Here is a 15,534-nt window from a genome sequence, read left to right on the forward strand (position 1 = left end):
CTGTCTTTTACCCATGACCATAATGGGTGAGTCACCCCTCCCTGTCCTTATCTTGATTCGTGAGTCTTTTGCTTCATTTTCTCCTTCCTAGTCCTGAAGGGGAATGGGTGAGTGAGTGGCTGCCTGGTGCCCCGCTGCCCTCTGCACTCAAACCACAATACTACTGAGTTCTCCACCACAGCACCAAGCTGCCCAGCCATAAGGTCCCCCAGTGCTTCATTCCCTGCCTGTATTACAAAAACCATCTGGGAAACCAAGATGTGTATCACACAATCCTCCTTTTTCTAAGGCACTTGGCCTACACTTCCAAAATTAAGCTTCAAACAGCTCATAGTTTAAAACTGCAGAAGTTTGCACTTCCTAGCAGGACAGTTTACATGAACTTGTGTTTCTGACCCCCTCATCTCAAACTACAAACTGTTACCTGCTCTCCAGCTCTTCAGAGCAAAACTTCTGTTTCTGGAAGACCAGTGCTGCAAAACTGTTCCTGGGCTTGTGGAGTCAGATAAACATCATGCAGTTGATTCAAGCACACCATTTTACAGCAGGCAGACAGGTTTTCCCTTCAGCAACACATTTTATTGGCTGGTATGCGAGTTGGTCAGTAAAATGCATAAGTATGTTGTTAGTCAGGATGCATGATGTGCGTGATGAGCAGTACAGTGCCAAGCCCTTCCCTGTGGGAACCAGGTTTGCCAGGAAAGCCCGGGCTGCAAAGAATACTCATCTCATCCTCAGCAAAACCTGAGAAAATAACAATGACACCCGGCCAAAAACTGTGAGCTGGTGAGCACCTGAGTTGCCCCCAGCCACACAGCATCCAGGAGGGTCAGTGCTGGGGACTCGAGGACAGTAATTGTGGGCTGAAAGCTGGCGTATGACACAGCACACACTCTGGCGAGGGCAGCAAGATGGTGAATTGGATAATGGAGGATAATCGCTGTACAGTTAGAAGTCATAACAGTTCAGCCAACGCAGAGGGTTAGTTTCCAAGAGAGCCGTTATCTCAGCTCTGATGCCTGGATGTCAGAGCTCCAATGCCTGTTTTATTGGTTAAGTACATGGTTTTATTGCTGTTTGTAGAAGTATGCCTGCATACAGAATGGCAAGGGAGCACATTAGCAGGGAAGCGCTGAGCTTGCACCGACTGCTGTGTGAGAGCATCCAGACCCTCCAGGAGAGGGCTGGTAGGTGCATGTGGGGGCCTGCCTCAATTTCCAGGTCATGATACCTGGATGATGTGTAAAAGCAACTCAAATCTTTTTTCTGTGCTGATGAAAATGTTGTTAACAGGGAGAAGGGAGTCAGAGGATAGAGTGGGGTGAAGCTCTCTCTTTTCCCATGTCACCCTTGGGCTGTTTCCTCATCTCCCAGCTTTGTGACTATTTCTGCACTCTGCCACTTTCTATATTAAATATCACCACTCATTAATGATACACTTTCTGGTACACTCCCAGGGGAGCCTGACAGGGGCTGGCCACCACAGCAGGGTCTTATGCAGAGATCAGCAGCATCTCCAGGCCCCTGGGTGATGGGGGAACCCTTCAGAGAACCTCAAACCTCAGTCCTTAAACCTCACTAATCTTAAATCCTCAGCTCTAAAACAAGCCCATAAAGGAGTAATACCCATCTGTGCTGGATTTCTGTGGTGGGGTTTTGGTAGCAGGGGAGGGGGTTACAGCGGTGGCCCCTGTGAACAGCTTCTCGAAGATCCCCTGGCTCCAAGTCTGCCCCACCTCTGGCCAGGGCCGAGCCAATTAGTGATGGTGGCTGTGCCTCTGGGGTAATGTATTTAAGAAGGGGAACCTGGGAGGGGGTTGGGGCCTGTGAGGAGGAGTTATGAAAAGGACATCTATATGAACACCCGGGTCAGTGGAAGGAAGGAGGAGGAGGAAGAAGCGGGGAAGGTATGCTGGAGCGGAGACCTCCCTGTATCTTGTGGGGAGAGGGCAGGGCCACCCCCCTGCCACCCATGGAGGGTCACTGGTGAAGCCTGTGGAGGAGCCCATGCCAGGACAGGCATCTGCTCCCAAAAGAGGCTGGGACTCTGAGAGGAGAAGCAGCCCCCACTGTTGTGTTTCAGCACTGGCAGGACTGCAACACGTGGGGGGACCCACGCCGGGACAGCTCGGGAACGGCTGCAGCACGTGGGGAGGACTCACAGTGGAGAGGGTTGGTGGAGGACTGACTCCAGTGAGAGGGGAGCTACATGGAACAGGGGGGAATGTGCGGCATTCACCCCCTCTCCCGAGAAGGAAGGAGCAGTGAGCTGTCTGTAACCCCCATCCCCTGCCCCTGCGCTGCTGGGGGAGGAGGGGGAGAGATGGGGAGCAGAGCTGAGCCTGGGGAGAAGGGAGGGCTGGGGGGAGGTGTTTTCTGGATGTGGTGGCATTTCTCACTGTTATACCTTGTCTGTTAAGTGTTGTTTTGTTAGAGTTTGAATTAAAGTGATGTACTTTTTCTTCCACTAATGAGTCTGTCTTTTGCTGGTGACTGTCTTTAATGGTTGAGCCTCTTTAATGGTTGAGCCACCCTTCCCTGTCCTTATCTCAAGTCCCAAGTCTTTTTGGTTTCATTTTCTCCTTTTCCAGCACTGGGAGGGAAGGGGTGAGTGAACAGCTGTGTGGTGCTCAGCTGCCCTCTGGGCTCAAACCACAACACCATGCCAACCTGCACTTGCACTTGCCCCCTCTCAGGGCAGCCCTTCTCCCAGGGGTGCAGGTTTCCCCACCTCTAAAAAGGAGGACATGGCCCTGACTGCCTTTGTGGCATTCTTTGGGAGCTGCTGAGGAAGGCAGGGTTTACATCCTCCAGTAGCAGTAGGAAAATAGACTCTTGGCTGCCTCTTCCCAGTGAAAAACTTTCAGCTTCTTTCCAGAGGGCTGAAAGCAAAATTTGCATCATTCCTACTTCAGATGAGACAGACACACTATTTCACTCTGTCTCAAGGGAAACTTACTTTTGAAATAAAGTTAGGCAATAGAGATTTTACTTTCCTTTACATAAATATATGTGTAAAAGAAAAAACCTGAGGGATATTGCAAATCATTTTCCAGGCTGGTGCATAACTTTGTGCACAGAAAGTGGATCTGGAGGTGGATGACTCAAGATCATGTGCATACACAATTTTGCTAGGATTTTTTTTTTTTTTTTAATTATTATTTCTGTCTGGTTAATTGAAGCAAAATAAAATATTTGGGCTCAGGCTGCTCTGCTGAACACTCTGTCCTAGTTTTTCCCCAAGAAGACCAGCCCTAAGGTATATCATTTTACATTAAGAACTTCTTAAGAAGGCCAGCATCCCACCTGATGAACACTGCAGATTTCATATGTTGTGGGAAGTCCGGAGGGTGATGAACCACAGCAACTGCCTGTGCTGGTGGGTTGAGCAGGGGATGGATCTGACAGCAGGGCAGGTGCACCACTCTGCTCCCCCCACAGCTGGGTACCCCATTCCCAGCCCCATCACCCCACAGGCAGGTGAAAGCCCTGGGTGGTGGGACTGCAGCTCTCACCTGTGCTGATGGAGCTGATGCTGCCCGGGGAGCCCCCCTGAGCAGCTGGGCTCTTGCAGCCTGGTTTTTGGGAGGATGGCACTGCCTGCTGCAGAGCACCCAGGTTCTGGGTCAGAGCCTGGCCTGGAGCAAAGGGGACCGAGAGGGAACCGGCTGCCTTTGGGGAGCTGCATGCAAAGTGCCCTCTGAGCAGTGGCTGTCTGCTCCTCACCTTGTGCACTTTCCTCCACAGCAGGACGCCTGTGCCCTCCCAGCAGCAGGAGACATGCACCCAACTGCCACCCGTGCAAGCCCATGGACACATGGATTTCACCTGAAATGAGCTCAAGATCCCTCCCTGGTGCATTCAGCAAAGGCAATAGAGGCAAATAGATTAAAAAGTCCTCAAGCACTAAACATAAGCAGCTACAGAGAGGCTGTGGAAATTGGGTGCTGCAGCTACAGTGTCAGCTCCCTGCCCATTTCTGCACAGTTTCACTGAGCAGTGCTTGGCAACCCCACTGCATCCCACTGCCCATGTGTGGGCTCATGCCACAGCAGGGGCTGCCCAGCAGTCCCTAACTCACAGCATACCCTGTGCCACCTGCACAACAGCTCTTAGGAGAGCTAAAAATGAGTGGGAGAGAACAACATACAATAGTTGTATTTTTGCTTTGCATTAAGGTTTGTTTGTCAAGTAAAATTGCCTTCTCATGGGGCTTAGAGCACTGCAATGCTGGGATATTTAACTACCTGCCTTTCAAGGTTTACTCCAGCCCCTTAGTACAGTCTGAAACCATTCTGGAGATTGTTCCCTCTCCCTGAGGAGCAGCATTGCTTTAATGACATATTTACAGCCTTAATGGACGTCCTTGGTAAAGATGATAGCCCTGCTGTTAAAAATGTGCTTTGGGACAATGCTTAGACAATGATAAAATAGCTACTGGGGAGCTAGGAGTTCAGTGTAACAGTGGTGCAATTCACAGTGCACCACACGAGTTGTTTCCGCAGAATGTATGAATGCAAACACAGAAACATGAACCATTAGGAATTATTATAATCAGCATATGACTAATTCATTGGGCTATTTTGGTTTCCATTTAATTTAGAAAAGGTCTCAGGACCATATGTCACGTGGGAGAAGTGTATTACAGACCAGCATGCAAATCCCTCAGTTTTCTGGTCTAGTCTCACTGCAGTTTCTGATATCTCTGCTCATGCTGCAGAGCATACATAAGCCACGAATGAGCCCAACTCTTTCCTATGAAATCCTGTTCCAGACTGTCCTCCTCCCTATGGAAAGCCCTCACACACACAACAGTCCCTGCTCAAATAGCTCAAGATTTGGGTCCCTTCACTAAGGAATACAGTGCTGCAGAGGAATAGTCAAATCCCAGCTTTAGATTTCCATGTAGAAAGTTGTCTCACGCACAGACAAGGTGTGGAGCCAGTTAGACTAATGTAGTGTTGAGGTTTGTGTCCGAATCTTTCACAGAGCAAAGAAATGAAATGGTCAGGTCCTCCCAGAGCCACCTACTCATCTGACTCTCACAGAGGTTTTGCAATAAATCATACTGGCACTAACGATCATCAAACTACTTAACCATGGAAAATTTCTTTAATGTTACCTCAATGCATGGTCCATTAATTAGTTCAAAGTATTGAACATTGGCCTTGCTTTCCTGCTAGGCTAGAATGACTTTGTGCCAAATCCAAACAGGAGAGTGGTGTTTAAGCCATCTCTGCAATCATGATGGGCATGAGGACCCCACATACCTGTGGGCCAACACCAGCCAGTGCTTATTTGCTGCAATGATGCTGAACAAAAGAGAAAGCATGAGGCTGCTCCAAGCTAGAGAGATCTTTGTGGTAAGAGGGAGCAGGTGCCTTTACAGATCCAAACCATCATTGCATCTCACCCAGAGGAGATCTTCAACCTTGAAGCTCGCTTGAACTGAGCCTTGGCAGTCCCAGGAACAAAAGCAGATTTGCAGCCCCTGCCTGGCCATGCTGCTCCCGCAGGTGCTGGTGCCTTGAGCACAAGCAGAGGAGAATGAGTTTTTGATGCATAACTACTCCGCTTTTTAATTTCCAGTGTATTCAGTAAAGTCTGCAAAGCTTTTACATCCTTTCCTTCTGCAGAAGTACTAGATTATTGATTCTGTACTAAAACAACAAAAAAAAAAATGTTTGGATTTCTTATGAAGAGACTGCTAATGTAGGATATCACTTGATACAGGAATAAGTTCACTGTAGTGTCAGTCACGTAACTGGCCAGTAAACCAGTGATACCCACCAAGCAAAGGTTAGAAACTACAGGTGTTTTGAACATAGCAGAAATCAAACTGAAAACAGTCGCTGAGAGGTGACTAGTTGCACACAAGAAAGAGTTGAGATGGGATGTTTTATATTCTATATTGAAAACAATGTCCAATGCTTGGAAGCTGAAGTGCACTCAGCCCTAAAATAAGCAGTAATTTCCACGCTTGGTGGGAGACTAACCACTGAAAGCGTAGGGAAGCCTTTAAAATAAGATCTTTCTGAATGGCAAGATTTCACCTGCATGCAGGGAAAACTTCCTTTGCAAGCACAGAATCACAGCAGCCTTGCTGCATCCCAGGAGAAATGCTGCACACAGCAGACAGAAGAGAAGAAATCAAGCATCACTAGAAACCCCCTGAGCAGGTCAAAAAGAGAGGTAAAGTGAGGAAGGAAGGGACTGAGATCTCCTGATCTCAGGCTTTCCCATGTCACACCTTTTCTCCAAGGCACTGGGATGTTAATGATGCAGAGTCTCCACACGAGCTTGAGGTCACCACATTGGCAGAAGAACACGGGGTCCACCCAGCTCTGCCCCACAGCAGCCTGGCTCCCTGGGGAAGCTGAGTCTCTGGAAATCACTGAAACTTCAAAAAATGGTGGATGATAACCTTAATCCACAGCCAGGAAGAGCTGCAGCATTGATTTTAATGAAAGCAGAATTAGATCAACTCCAGCTACGAGGCAAAAATCTTCCCCAATAATTGTTGTTATAATGTAAATTCCTATGGCACCAGCCACCAACATATTGTTAACCATTTCTATATAGGAGTTCACTAAAATGGCAAAAATCCTGCAAGGGATGAAGCATTCTTTCCTCCCAGTACAGAGCAGTAAATAAGGATGTGAGAGTTGAAAGGACTCACCCTTAGTCTTCCTGAGCATTGCAGCAAAGCAACATGTGCTCAGCTCCATCCCTTGCATGGGAACAGAGTCAGCCCCTTGCATTGTTCCTAGGGCCAGGCTGGGGAAATACAGGGCACGTTGTTAAAAAAGGGAATAATAGCTCCTACCTTATAACAACTCTCATCTCTTTTTTTAAATGTCTAGGGGATCGGGTGTGACACTGAAGCAATATAGATGGGAGGAGAAATTAAAAAAACCTCATGACTGTAAAGTGTTGAGGATTAGCCAATTATACATTCAGGAAGCTGTGTTAATTAGAAGCCTTTCAAGAGAAGAGTCAAAGGACTTTGCACACACAGATGGAAATGGATTTTGACAAGCAGTGATAAGTCCCAGTGTTGGAGAGGCATCAGCAACCCAACATCCTCTGCTGGCAGCTCCCCTTATGACAGGGGAGGGCTCCAGCCAAGCCTGCGCTACACCAGGGCCAGCAGCCACCCAGCACCAACCGAGCACAAGCAATTAGTCAGATTGATTTTGGGGGGAATATTAGGATATCAAAATTAGTAACAGTGTAGCCGGAACTGGTAAAGGATTATTCCCTACATAACAGTCATAGCTCTTTGTAAGACCCCAAAAGCACCTGGGTCATCTGATCGCTCAGAAGTGGCCCCTCACCTGTGGCTCAGGGAGGAGGAATTACTTTTTCCTTTTTCTTAATGATGATGTGTAATGCAGCAGCTTTATGCACTAGTCAACAGAGACCCAGGCTGTTTAAAAAGATTGGATAATAGCTCACACCTGAAGCAGGTTTTTTTTTTTCCCCAGGCAGAGGGAAGTGCAGAGTAGAGTGTGGAACAAGTCACAATTAATCTGCTTGTTCTTTATGTATGGTTATGCTAATCTCCTTTCCTGCTTCAGCCAGGGAAGCTCAGAACATGGATGTGGATTTTTGTTTATGAGCATTGAAATGGGTTCCTTGAAGTATTACAGGTGCCTTCTCAAAAATGGCACATGAAAACCATTTAAGAATTACCCCCCCCAAAAAAAAATCTAAGAGACTGACCAAAGCTGTTTTAGTTCATCCCAAAATGAGCACTGACTTTGAGGTAATTCTTGAGGTTTATTGCATTAACCAAGAAAACCAGGTGATGTAAAATGAAAGAGCCTATATTACCTGTGCAGGCAAAAGTGCCTTCTCAGCAGACACTTGTTCACTCTGTGCCTGACCTAGACCATTATTTTCCCTTCCCTGAGATGCACTTCATGAGGAATACTGTAGGGAGCAGACATCAGTTTTGGTGAATTGTACTGCATAGGGCTGCGAGTTGGAAATAAGCATTACAAACACCGAGCTGTGACAGATGTAGTAACATCCTGCTCACACATGCTCCTCATCTTAAACAGGTTTGCAACATGGAGAAAAGTGTTCCTAAGAAGCATCAGAGGGAGAAAGCTGCCCAGCAACCACAAGCACAGGAGATGCAGTCTCAGCCCAAAGTCTGCTGACCAGTGCCCCAGCCTGTCCTTGCCAGCAGCTTGTTTGTGGAGTGACACACCAGCAATAAGTAGACATGAGTTTTTGACACAATAAACCTTAGAAATCTGAGCAGGAGCTGCCAGACACCCCTGGAGCACAAGCACTCTGAGTAATAAACCTTACAATAAGCCTTGGTGTGATGCTCAGGACAGGGCACAAAGGCTGAGCATGGTTATAGGCCCATCTCCTATGGCAGCTGGGGTGAGATAGCTGCATTTTGTCACTCCATGTCCCTTGACACCCCATGCAGCGCACCCAGCTCCACCAGCCTGCCTTACAGGGCTTGAGGGGTAGTGAGTGATTCACAGGGGCTCAGACTGTCAGCACCCACAAGCGTGAACTAGGGTCTGTCTTGGAGTTCAATCACTTCATGAAAATATAACTTTCTATATTTCATTAGGACCTTTCCCATCTGTTAAACATCATCCCAGAGAGTTTAGTGACACTTTAAATGAAGCTGTTGTTTTAGATGTAATTGGACAGCTGTTTTATTATGAATTAATGAACTATGATAATTAAAAAGAATCTAGTTTTAGCAAACCATGTATTAACAATTACTCCTGACTAAAACCACAACTAAGCAAGTGCTAGAGAATTCCCATGACAATGACTGGAAGCAGAAGATGCAAAAGCAAAACCAGTGAGGTGCAGGACAAGAGGTGCCTCCAGACCAGGCTCCCTTCACCATGCACAGGCTCCCCAGGCTGCCCCACAGCAACCAAACCATTCCATGTGCCCATGCTGCCGCTCCACATCACCACCATCTCCTCTGGCCCAAAGCCTCTTTTGGCCCAAATCAGTCAGAGTCTGCTCACACTCCATCTTTTCAGCCCTTCTTCATCCTCATGTCCCCGCTTTCCTCCAGCCAGGGGATCCCACAAGGGGCTGGGGAGGAAGAGGGGACAGCAATGGCAGCAGACTCAGAGGTAGAGACAATCTACCTCTTTGTGGTTGCAGAACATATTTCAGACTCCTTTTCCCCCTGTCCCGGGTCACTTTGGCCAAGACTGTTTGCCCTAGAGGCGTTGCACAGAATGGGATGCTCTCTGGTGTAGGGCTGCATCCTTCCTGGCTGCGAGGAGACAGCCCCACAGCCACGCTGAGCATCAGCAGCACCACAAAAAGCTGATCCTGAGCTGGGGAGTCCTGCATTCACGCTTCCCCCACTTTCCAGTTTAGAAGAGGTTTCTGTATTTCAGCTGAACCCAGTGCCAAAGAACAGAGGCCGCAGAGAGCAGTTGTTGGAGTTTCCATAGGAGTTTCCCAGTTCACACAGAGCAGATTTTAAGGAGTGAAGTCTTTGTCCTGAGAGAGTTTCAATGAAAAAAGCTCTGATGAGTTAAATGAAGACAAGTACATATGCTACGTGTGCAAATCAGTTATCTCCCATTGTTAAAATAAATCTGTTCCAAATCATTGTGGCTTCCCAACAGCTATCTCCTGATCTTTCTCCACTTCAGCCTTCCACTTGGCCTTCTTTTCTATGTTCGCTCTCAGCAACGTGTGATCCTTTTTAGCAGCCTTGAAAAGAAATGGTGAAAATCACTACACGCACACATTTCCCACCACTAAATTTCCTCACATCCGCACCACTTGCTTTGACACTCCACTGTTCTTTTTGATATTTTGCAGTGACAGAAGTCAATGTGTTTCCTTGCTTTACCAAATTTTCAGTATTTGCAGCTCTGATTAGCAGGAAAATTACACTGTAAATTGTTTATGGGTACAGTGGGATGTGCTAGTCAGGCTGGAGACCCTCCTTCCCTGCCAGCGGGAGGGGAAGAAGCGAGTGTCACAGCTCTTGGTGACCATGGTGTCACTCAGGCTAGGCGAGCAGGACCACGGGAGCCTTGTGACCTGGGGATACAGGGCAGGAGCAGGCACCGTTGGCATTGCCTGAGCTACTCCACTACCTTTGGACCCACTTCTTGTTGAGATACGATGATACAGAGCATTGCGTTGCACGAATTTATGGCAAAGTGGGTCAGAAGGAACACATTAACGGCCAAGTTGTGCTTCCCCATGCCAATCTCTCCTCCAGAGAACAGGGTGTTACAGATCTCGTGCAAATATTGCTTATACGGACTTATTCTCAAACCTATCTGCCACCCTAGCACTTATTTACAAAGAGAGCATACATAGACCATAACATTAAGTGGAACAGTTCATTTCACCCAGAAACAATACTCACCTCTTTGCCTGTGATTACCATGGCCAAACAGCCCAGCAAGGTCAGTGCAATCATGATGTAGCAAACCTTTATCCTGACGCTGTTTCTTGCTGCATCGAGGACCTCAGACCTGTGGAAGGCAGAGAAGAGTTTCCATTCTGAAGCAGCATGTGTGAAATGAGATCATGGGGAGCTGGGCGATGAACCATCAAGTCTTCCACCAACTGCCCATTAATGTACAATGTGTTTCAATGTCCTCTTTTTGCAGGTATGTAGAGGAGGACTCAAAAAATTAGCCAATGGGGAAAAGATTTAGCCACCCTCCCATGCAGGTGGGGCATCGCTATTTCAGTCATTAGTAACAACAGGAATAACAAATCCTGCACTCCTGACTTCTTTAATTGCATATGAGAGTGAACACTTGAAAAATGACAAGAATAGGGAAGTCTTTCCATCATGATGATGGAATTACGAGGGGCCCACCTGTGGGTGCTGCAGGGCTGCACAACACCAGGAGACGCCGGGGCCGTGGCACCAGGGCCAAGCAGCGGGACCATCAGGGGAATGAACACACACGCATGACATTCTGGCTAAGAGCAACGCAGAGTTTTCACACAGCAAAGAGGCACAGCAAGTGGTGAGCGGGTGGGTGTGTGGCCACATCCCCGCCCCAGCTGCACGTGGTGCTTGGTAGCCCTGTTCCGCTGCAGCGTAGCCCTCTGCTAGGCAGCTGGCACCAGCCCCACGGGCACCTGCCTGCAGCGGGAGGTCGAGCTGGGTCGGAGCAGACGAGCACACCATCCATGAGGACTTGTCTTCCCAAGCAGCTGAACAGTCGCAGGGAAATCACCACCTTCCATGAGTGACTCACGGCATTTATCCGACAATTCATGCTTGCAAGCAGTTGCAGCGCGGCAGTGAGTCACTCGTGAAATCATACCCAGCCATGGATTTACTTACACCTGCAAGGGGAAGGCTGGCTGGAGGAGCCCCCAGAATGTCGCAAGCCAGGAAGCCTTAGCTCTCCAAAACTGCATGACAATCCTTTAACTAAATACCTTTACAAGGAGGTGAAACCATAGCCCAGATTTGAGGAACACATTGCAGACCTCTGCCACCAAAGCTGTATATAGCCCCAACCTCTTTTTGAAATTTATGCAGCATTATTAATAGCTAATCAATAAGAACCAGCAAAGCATGGAAATATCCAAAGCGGATGATATTTTACCATGATGACTTCTGAGTTACAAAGCCACTTGTCTCGCAAGACACTTCAGCTTAGTCTGAAACTTAAGCTATCTGAAACAAGTGAATCTAGTTTATTTCACAGGGCATGACAAAAAGTTTATGTTCCCAAAAATTCAGATTAGTTTTGGACATCGGTAGCAGCAGGGCCCGTCAGCATGGGGGAGCGCTAACCCTCACTGTGTGAACACAACTCTGGGTAATGCAGACTGGTGTCTCAATCTGGATGTTCACACCCAAAAGCATCATTCAGACAGGTCTACTTACGATATGTACTTGGGAATGTCCTCCTTCTTTTTAAAGCGTCCTGCCCATACTAACACCTTCTTATCAAAATCTGTAGGCTTTCTCTCATTTCTGAAAGCTTTGTAACCTGTAAGAGATTTTGTAAAAGATAGTAACGAACTGATCTTAAAGAAAGGAAGAGGAAAAAAGCTGTCATTACAGGGGGAAAAGGATTAAAAATTCAGATTAGCACTTTTCTATTCTGTGACAGCCAACTGTCCCTTCTAATGTCAAAAGGACTCAGCAGCTGGTGTGAGATGCTTTGTTACATTTTCAGTTTATTTAATTTTACTTTTTTTTTTTTTTTTCTTTATTTTAGGTAGGATTTAAACTAAGAATCTCTTCTAACCTTCCTGATTAAGAGGGGAAGGAATGCAGGGCTGAAGTCACCCAAGCCCACAGCATGATCTCACCCTGCTAGCATCTTTTAAATGGCCCAACTAGTGAGTTAAGCAAACTGCCAGCAGCAGTAATAACTCCTTGACAGCATCTCATTCTAAAAGTGTTGATGGAGAGATGAGGTCTGTTAAAATACAGCCTGGTGGGAGGCAGGCAGTTGTTCTTATGCAGGCTGGGTACCACATTACTGTACTCTAATGATGACACATTACACCCCACCAGACTACCACGGTGATGCCATTAGCATGCTGTCACCCTGAGCACAATGAGAAAGAGACTCTGGCTCCTCTTGATGGAAACAAGCCCAATGACAGACCATGACAAGGGCAGTGGCAGGGAGACCCTACAAAAACAGGGAAAGCAATGACTAGCTCAAATCCTGTTTTTTGCATCGCACACCTGTACAAGTGGTCATCTCAAGGCAGCTGGGACTGCTCGCACACCCAGGTGGGTGCCCCCAAGGTGCTAACCTAGTGCCCTGTGCTTGAAAATGTGGGAATGGTGTTTAGAAATGCCCCGTGGTCGTGCAAGAAGGGATGGACGTGAAGATGCCCCCAGTCTCAGTCTCCTGTACTCCCTGGCTGTTGCTGGTGCTTTGCCAAAAGGAAATCTGCCACTACAGAACAGGGCCCAGGGAGCACCTCTTTCTGCCCTTGTCGAGATGGTGAAATTACATTAAAGGCCTTGGCCCCAGGCCTGCTCATGCATGCCAGGACTTGTGAATGGCTGAAAAATCCCAGGTATAAATCTTGGCACCCAGACCCTGAGGTAAATTCAATCTGCTTCTCTTACCTCTCTTACAGAGTGCTAGTGAGACCAGAAGAGCCACATCAGAAATATCAGCAAGCGTCTGAATCAGATCTGCTGCAAGCAGTAAGATGGTTTGCTAAAAGGACAGGCTCCGTCCCAGTGGAGGCAAGGGCAAAGCCCCACGGCCACCCCACAGGAGCACAGGCAGCCCCACGCAGCCCAGCCTCACTAAGGTAAGGAGTCTGCAAAGGCACCGTCAAGGAGGTGGTGGTACAGACCCCAAAGAGAAACCATCTCCATGCCAGGAAGCTTGGCCAAGTGGGATCTGCCCATGCCTGCTGCCTGCCAGATTAAGCCAGGGCACTGCCTGTGCCAGCAGGCACAGCTATGGCTGTAACCTGGCAGGGAGTGTCGGGGGGGGAGCAGGGGGGTGCGAGCCTGCCACCTGCACCAGCCCTGCACATGCAGGGACGTGCACCCATCCTCCTCTGGAAACCTGGGTAGGAGGAGGAAGGTATTTTTAGCTTTTTAATTACCAGGCTCCCTGACATGAAGTATCAGTTTGTATTTGCTGCGATAGGAGGAGAACTATTTAAACCAAAAAAACTTTATCCCTGTGCACTGTGCCGGCCAGAGGCTTGCTCCGTGTCTCGGGAGCGTTTGTGACCCCACTGCAGTAACACACCCACAGGTGAGAACAAGGGTCCTTTTCTCACCCTTGCCTGCAGATACCCTTCCCCTCCGCGCCGCACCACGAAACAGTGACCAAAGCCTTTCCACCCACCTGCATTAGCCGTCTGCAGAGCCTCGTCCCGAGCGCCCTTCGCTTTGTTACCCACGGCTCTGGCGGGACACGGGACCAGCCGAGCCCCCCGCCACCAGAGCCCAGGGCTGCGCCCCAGCAGCCCCCCCAGCATCCTGCCCCAGCCACGGCCTCCCCCCCGGCCTGGGAGCACGCGGGGGGACAGGCAGGAGCCCAGAAGGCTGCTTCTAGGAGTTCTTAACATAAAACTACCCCTTCCTACGAGCAGGAAGTAGCGTGCATTTCCACCCTGGCTGCCAACCGTTTTCGCTTGCGTCACGCTGACTAGTTAAATTTATCACCCGTGTTTACCAAAAGGACACACCTCCCGAGCTAGGCAGGCAGAGATCCCGGCCAGCCCAGGCTCTCCATCCCAAGGAGCCGCTCAGGAGAGCAGTGGGTATTTACATTATTTGCTCAGTCCTTACTATGGTAGGACTAAAACGGGACAGCATGCTATATTTCCCCAAAGATAGGCTTAGAAACTGCTAATTATCGCAGCCAGTTAAGCTGTTAGAGTTCTTAATTGTTCTCAGCTAAAAAATAATCTTGCCAATCAGTTGCATTAAATAGACCTTTTGAAGAGGAGCCACATTTCCCCTATCTCTGAATAAATGCGGTTTGGCAGAAGGAAACTAAAGCCAATGTTTGTGGCTACAAATGCAGATGGGGAGTCCATCTCACATCCACACTGAAAACTTTCCTGGCAAAAAAAATAGTTTTAAGATATATTTCAGGTTTAAATCAGTAAACTAACAAATTACGTCAAAAACCTCTGGTGATGTGGTATTTGTCAGTCAGTAAAATTGTCACTGAAATGTAGCAGTACCTATGAAGTATTCGCTTTCTTTGAATTAAGTCTCCATGAAGTCTGGTTAGTGCTGGATATTTTCCATAACATCAGCTGTTCTAACCATAGAATGAACCCAAATCAGTACTATTTTATCACATTAACATTTCTCTTGTGTTTTGCACAAAATTCTCCCTGATGGGTCAGGAAATGGAAATGCAAAATACTTGTCTCATTTGGAGCAGTGGGGTATTTATTCTCCTTAGACATACAAGTATCTAAAGCTGACCGACAACTAAGCAAAAAAAAAAATCCATTTGGAAGGGAAGAAGCAGTTGCCAAAAGGAAAAATTTCAGAACTATTTAGTAATACTATCAAATACAATATTGCAGATAATCAAAGTGTGTCTAAGAGCAAGTGGAGGAACTGCAAGGGAACAGAGCTTGGGATGTTGGCAAGGGTATTCTTTAAGGGCTGAGAGGATGAAAGATGTGAGACAGATGCAGTTCCAGCTACCCAGCTCCTGGCCCCAAGGAAAAACTCCACCATTTATAGAGAGATTTTATATTTTTTGAGAACACAAAGTTATTGATACTGAGGAAAGAAGACATTTGCAGTGATGACAAATGCGGGTTTTCCTCTTTCATGAAATCTCTACAATGCATCTGGACATAACACAATGTGTTTAGCTTAATTTGCTTGTAATTTGGTAAAGCAAATTAGATCAATTTCCAGATTAGGAACCCATATAGAAAATAAATGGTGGTTTGAGTTTCTAGCTACAAATGAGACCTGCAAACAAGCAGGAATCAGTGGATGTGATTATGCTGGAAGAAGCAGAAGGGAAACCTGGTAAAGTTATTTGTATCCTGCTCAGGATTTCCCTGGGGGGA

General features: G+C 47.6%; 1 protein-coding gene across 1 annotated transcript; it reads right to left on the minus strand.

Annotated features, from left to right (window-relative positions):
* Positions 1–8,662: 8,662 nt before the first annotated feature.
* LOC104365516 (protein FAM162B) lies at positions 8,663–14,107 on the minus strand. The gene is made up of 4 exons (XM_032991884.2): positions 13,833–14,107; positions 11,882–11,987; positions 10,391–10,499; positions 8,663–9,720 (listed from the first exon to the last, which is right to left on the minus strand). The coding sequence occupies exons 1-4, from the start codon at positions 14,053–14,055 to the stop codon at positions 9,613–9,615; spliced, it is 546 nt and encodes a 181-aa protein (XP_032847775.2). The 5' UTR covers positions 14,056–14,107; the 3' UTR covers positions 8,663–9,612.
* Positions 14,108–15,534: the final 1,427 nt, after the last annotated feature.

This window comes from Tyto alba, unplaced genomic scaffold, assembly GCF_018691265.1.
Source record: "Tyto alba isolate M040663 unplaced genomic scaffold, T.alba_DEE_v4.0 Super-Scaffold_5, whole genome shotgun sequence".
NCBI lineage: Eukaryota > Metazoa > Chordata > Aves > Strigiformes > Tytonidae > Tyto > Tyto alba.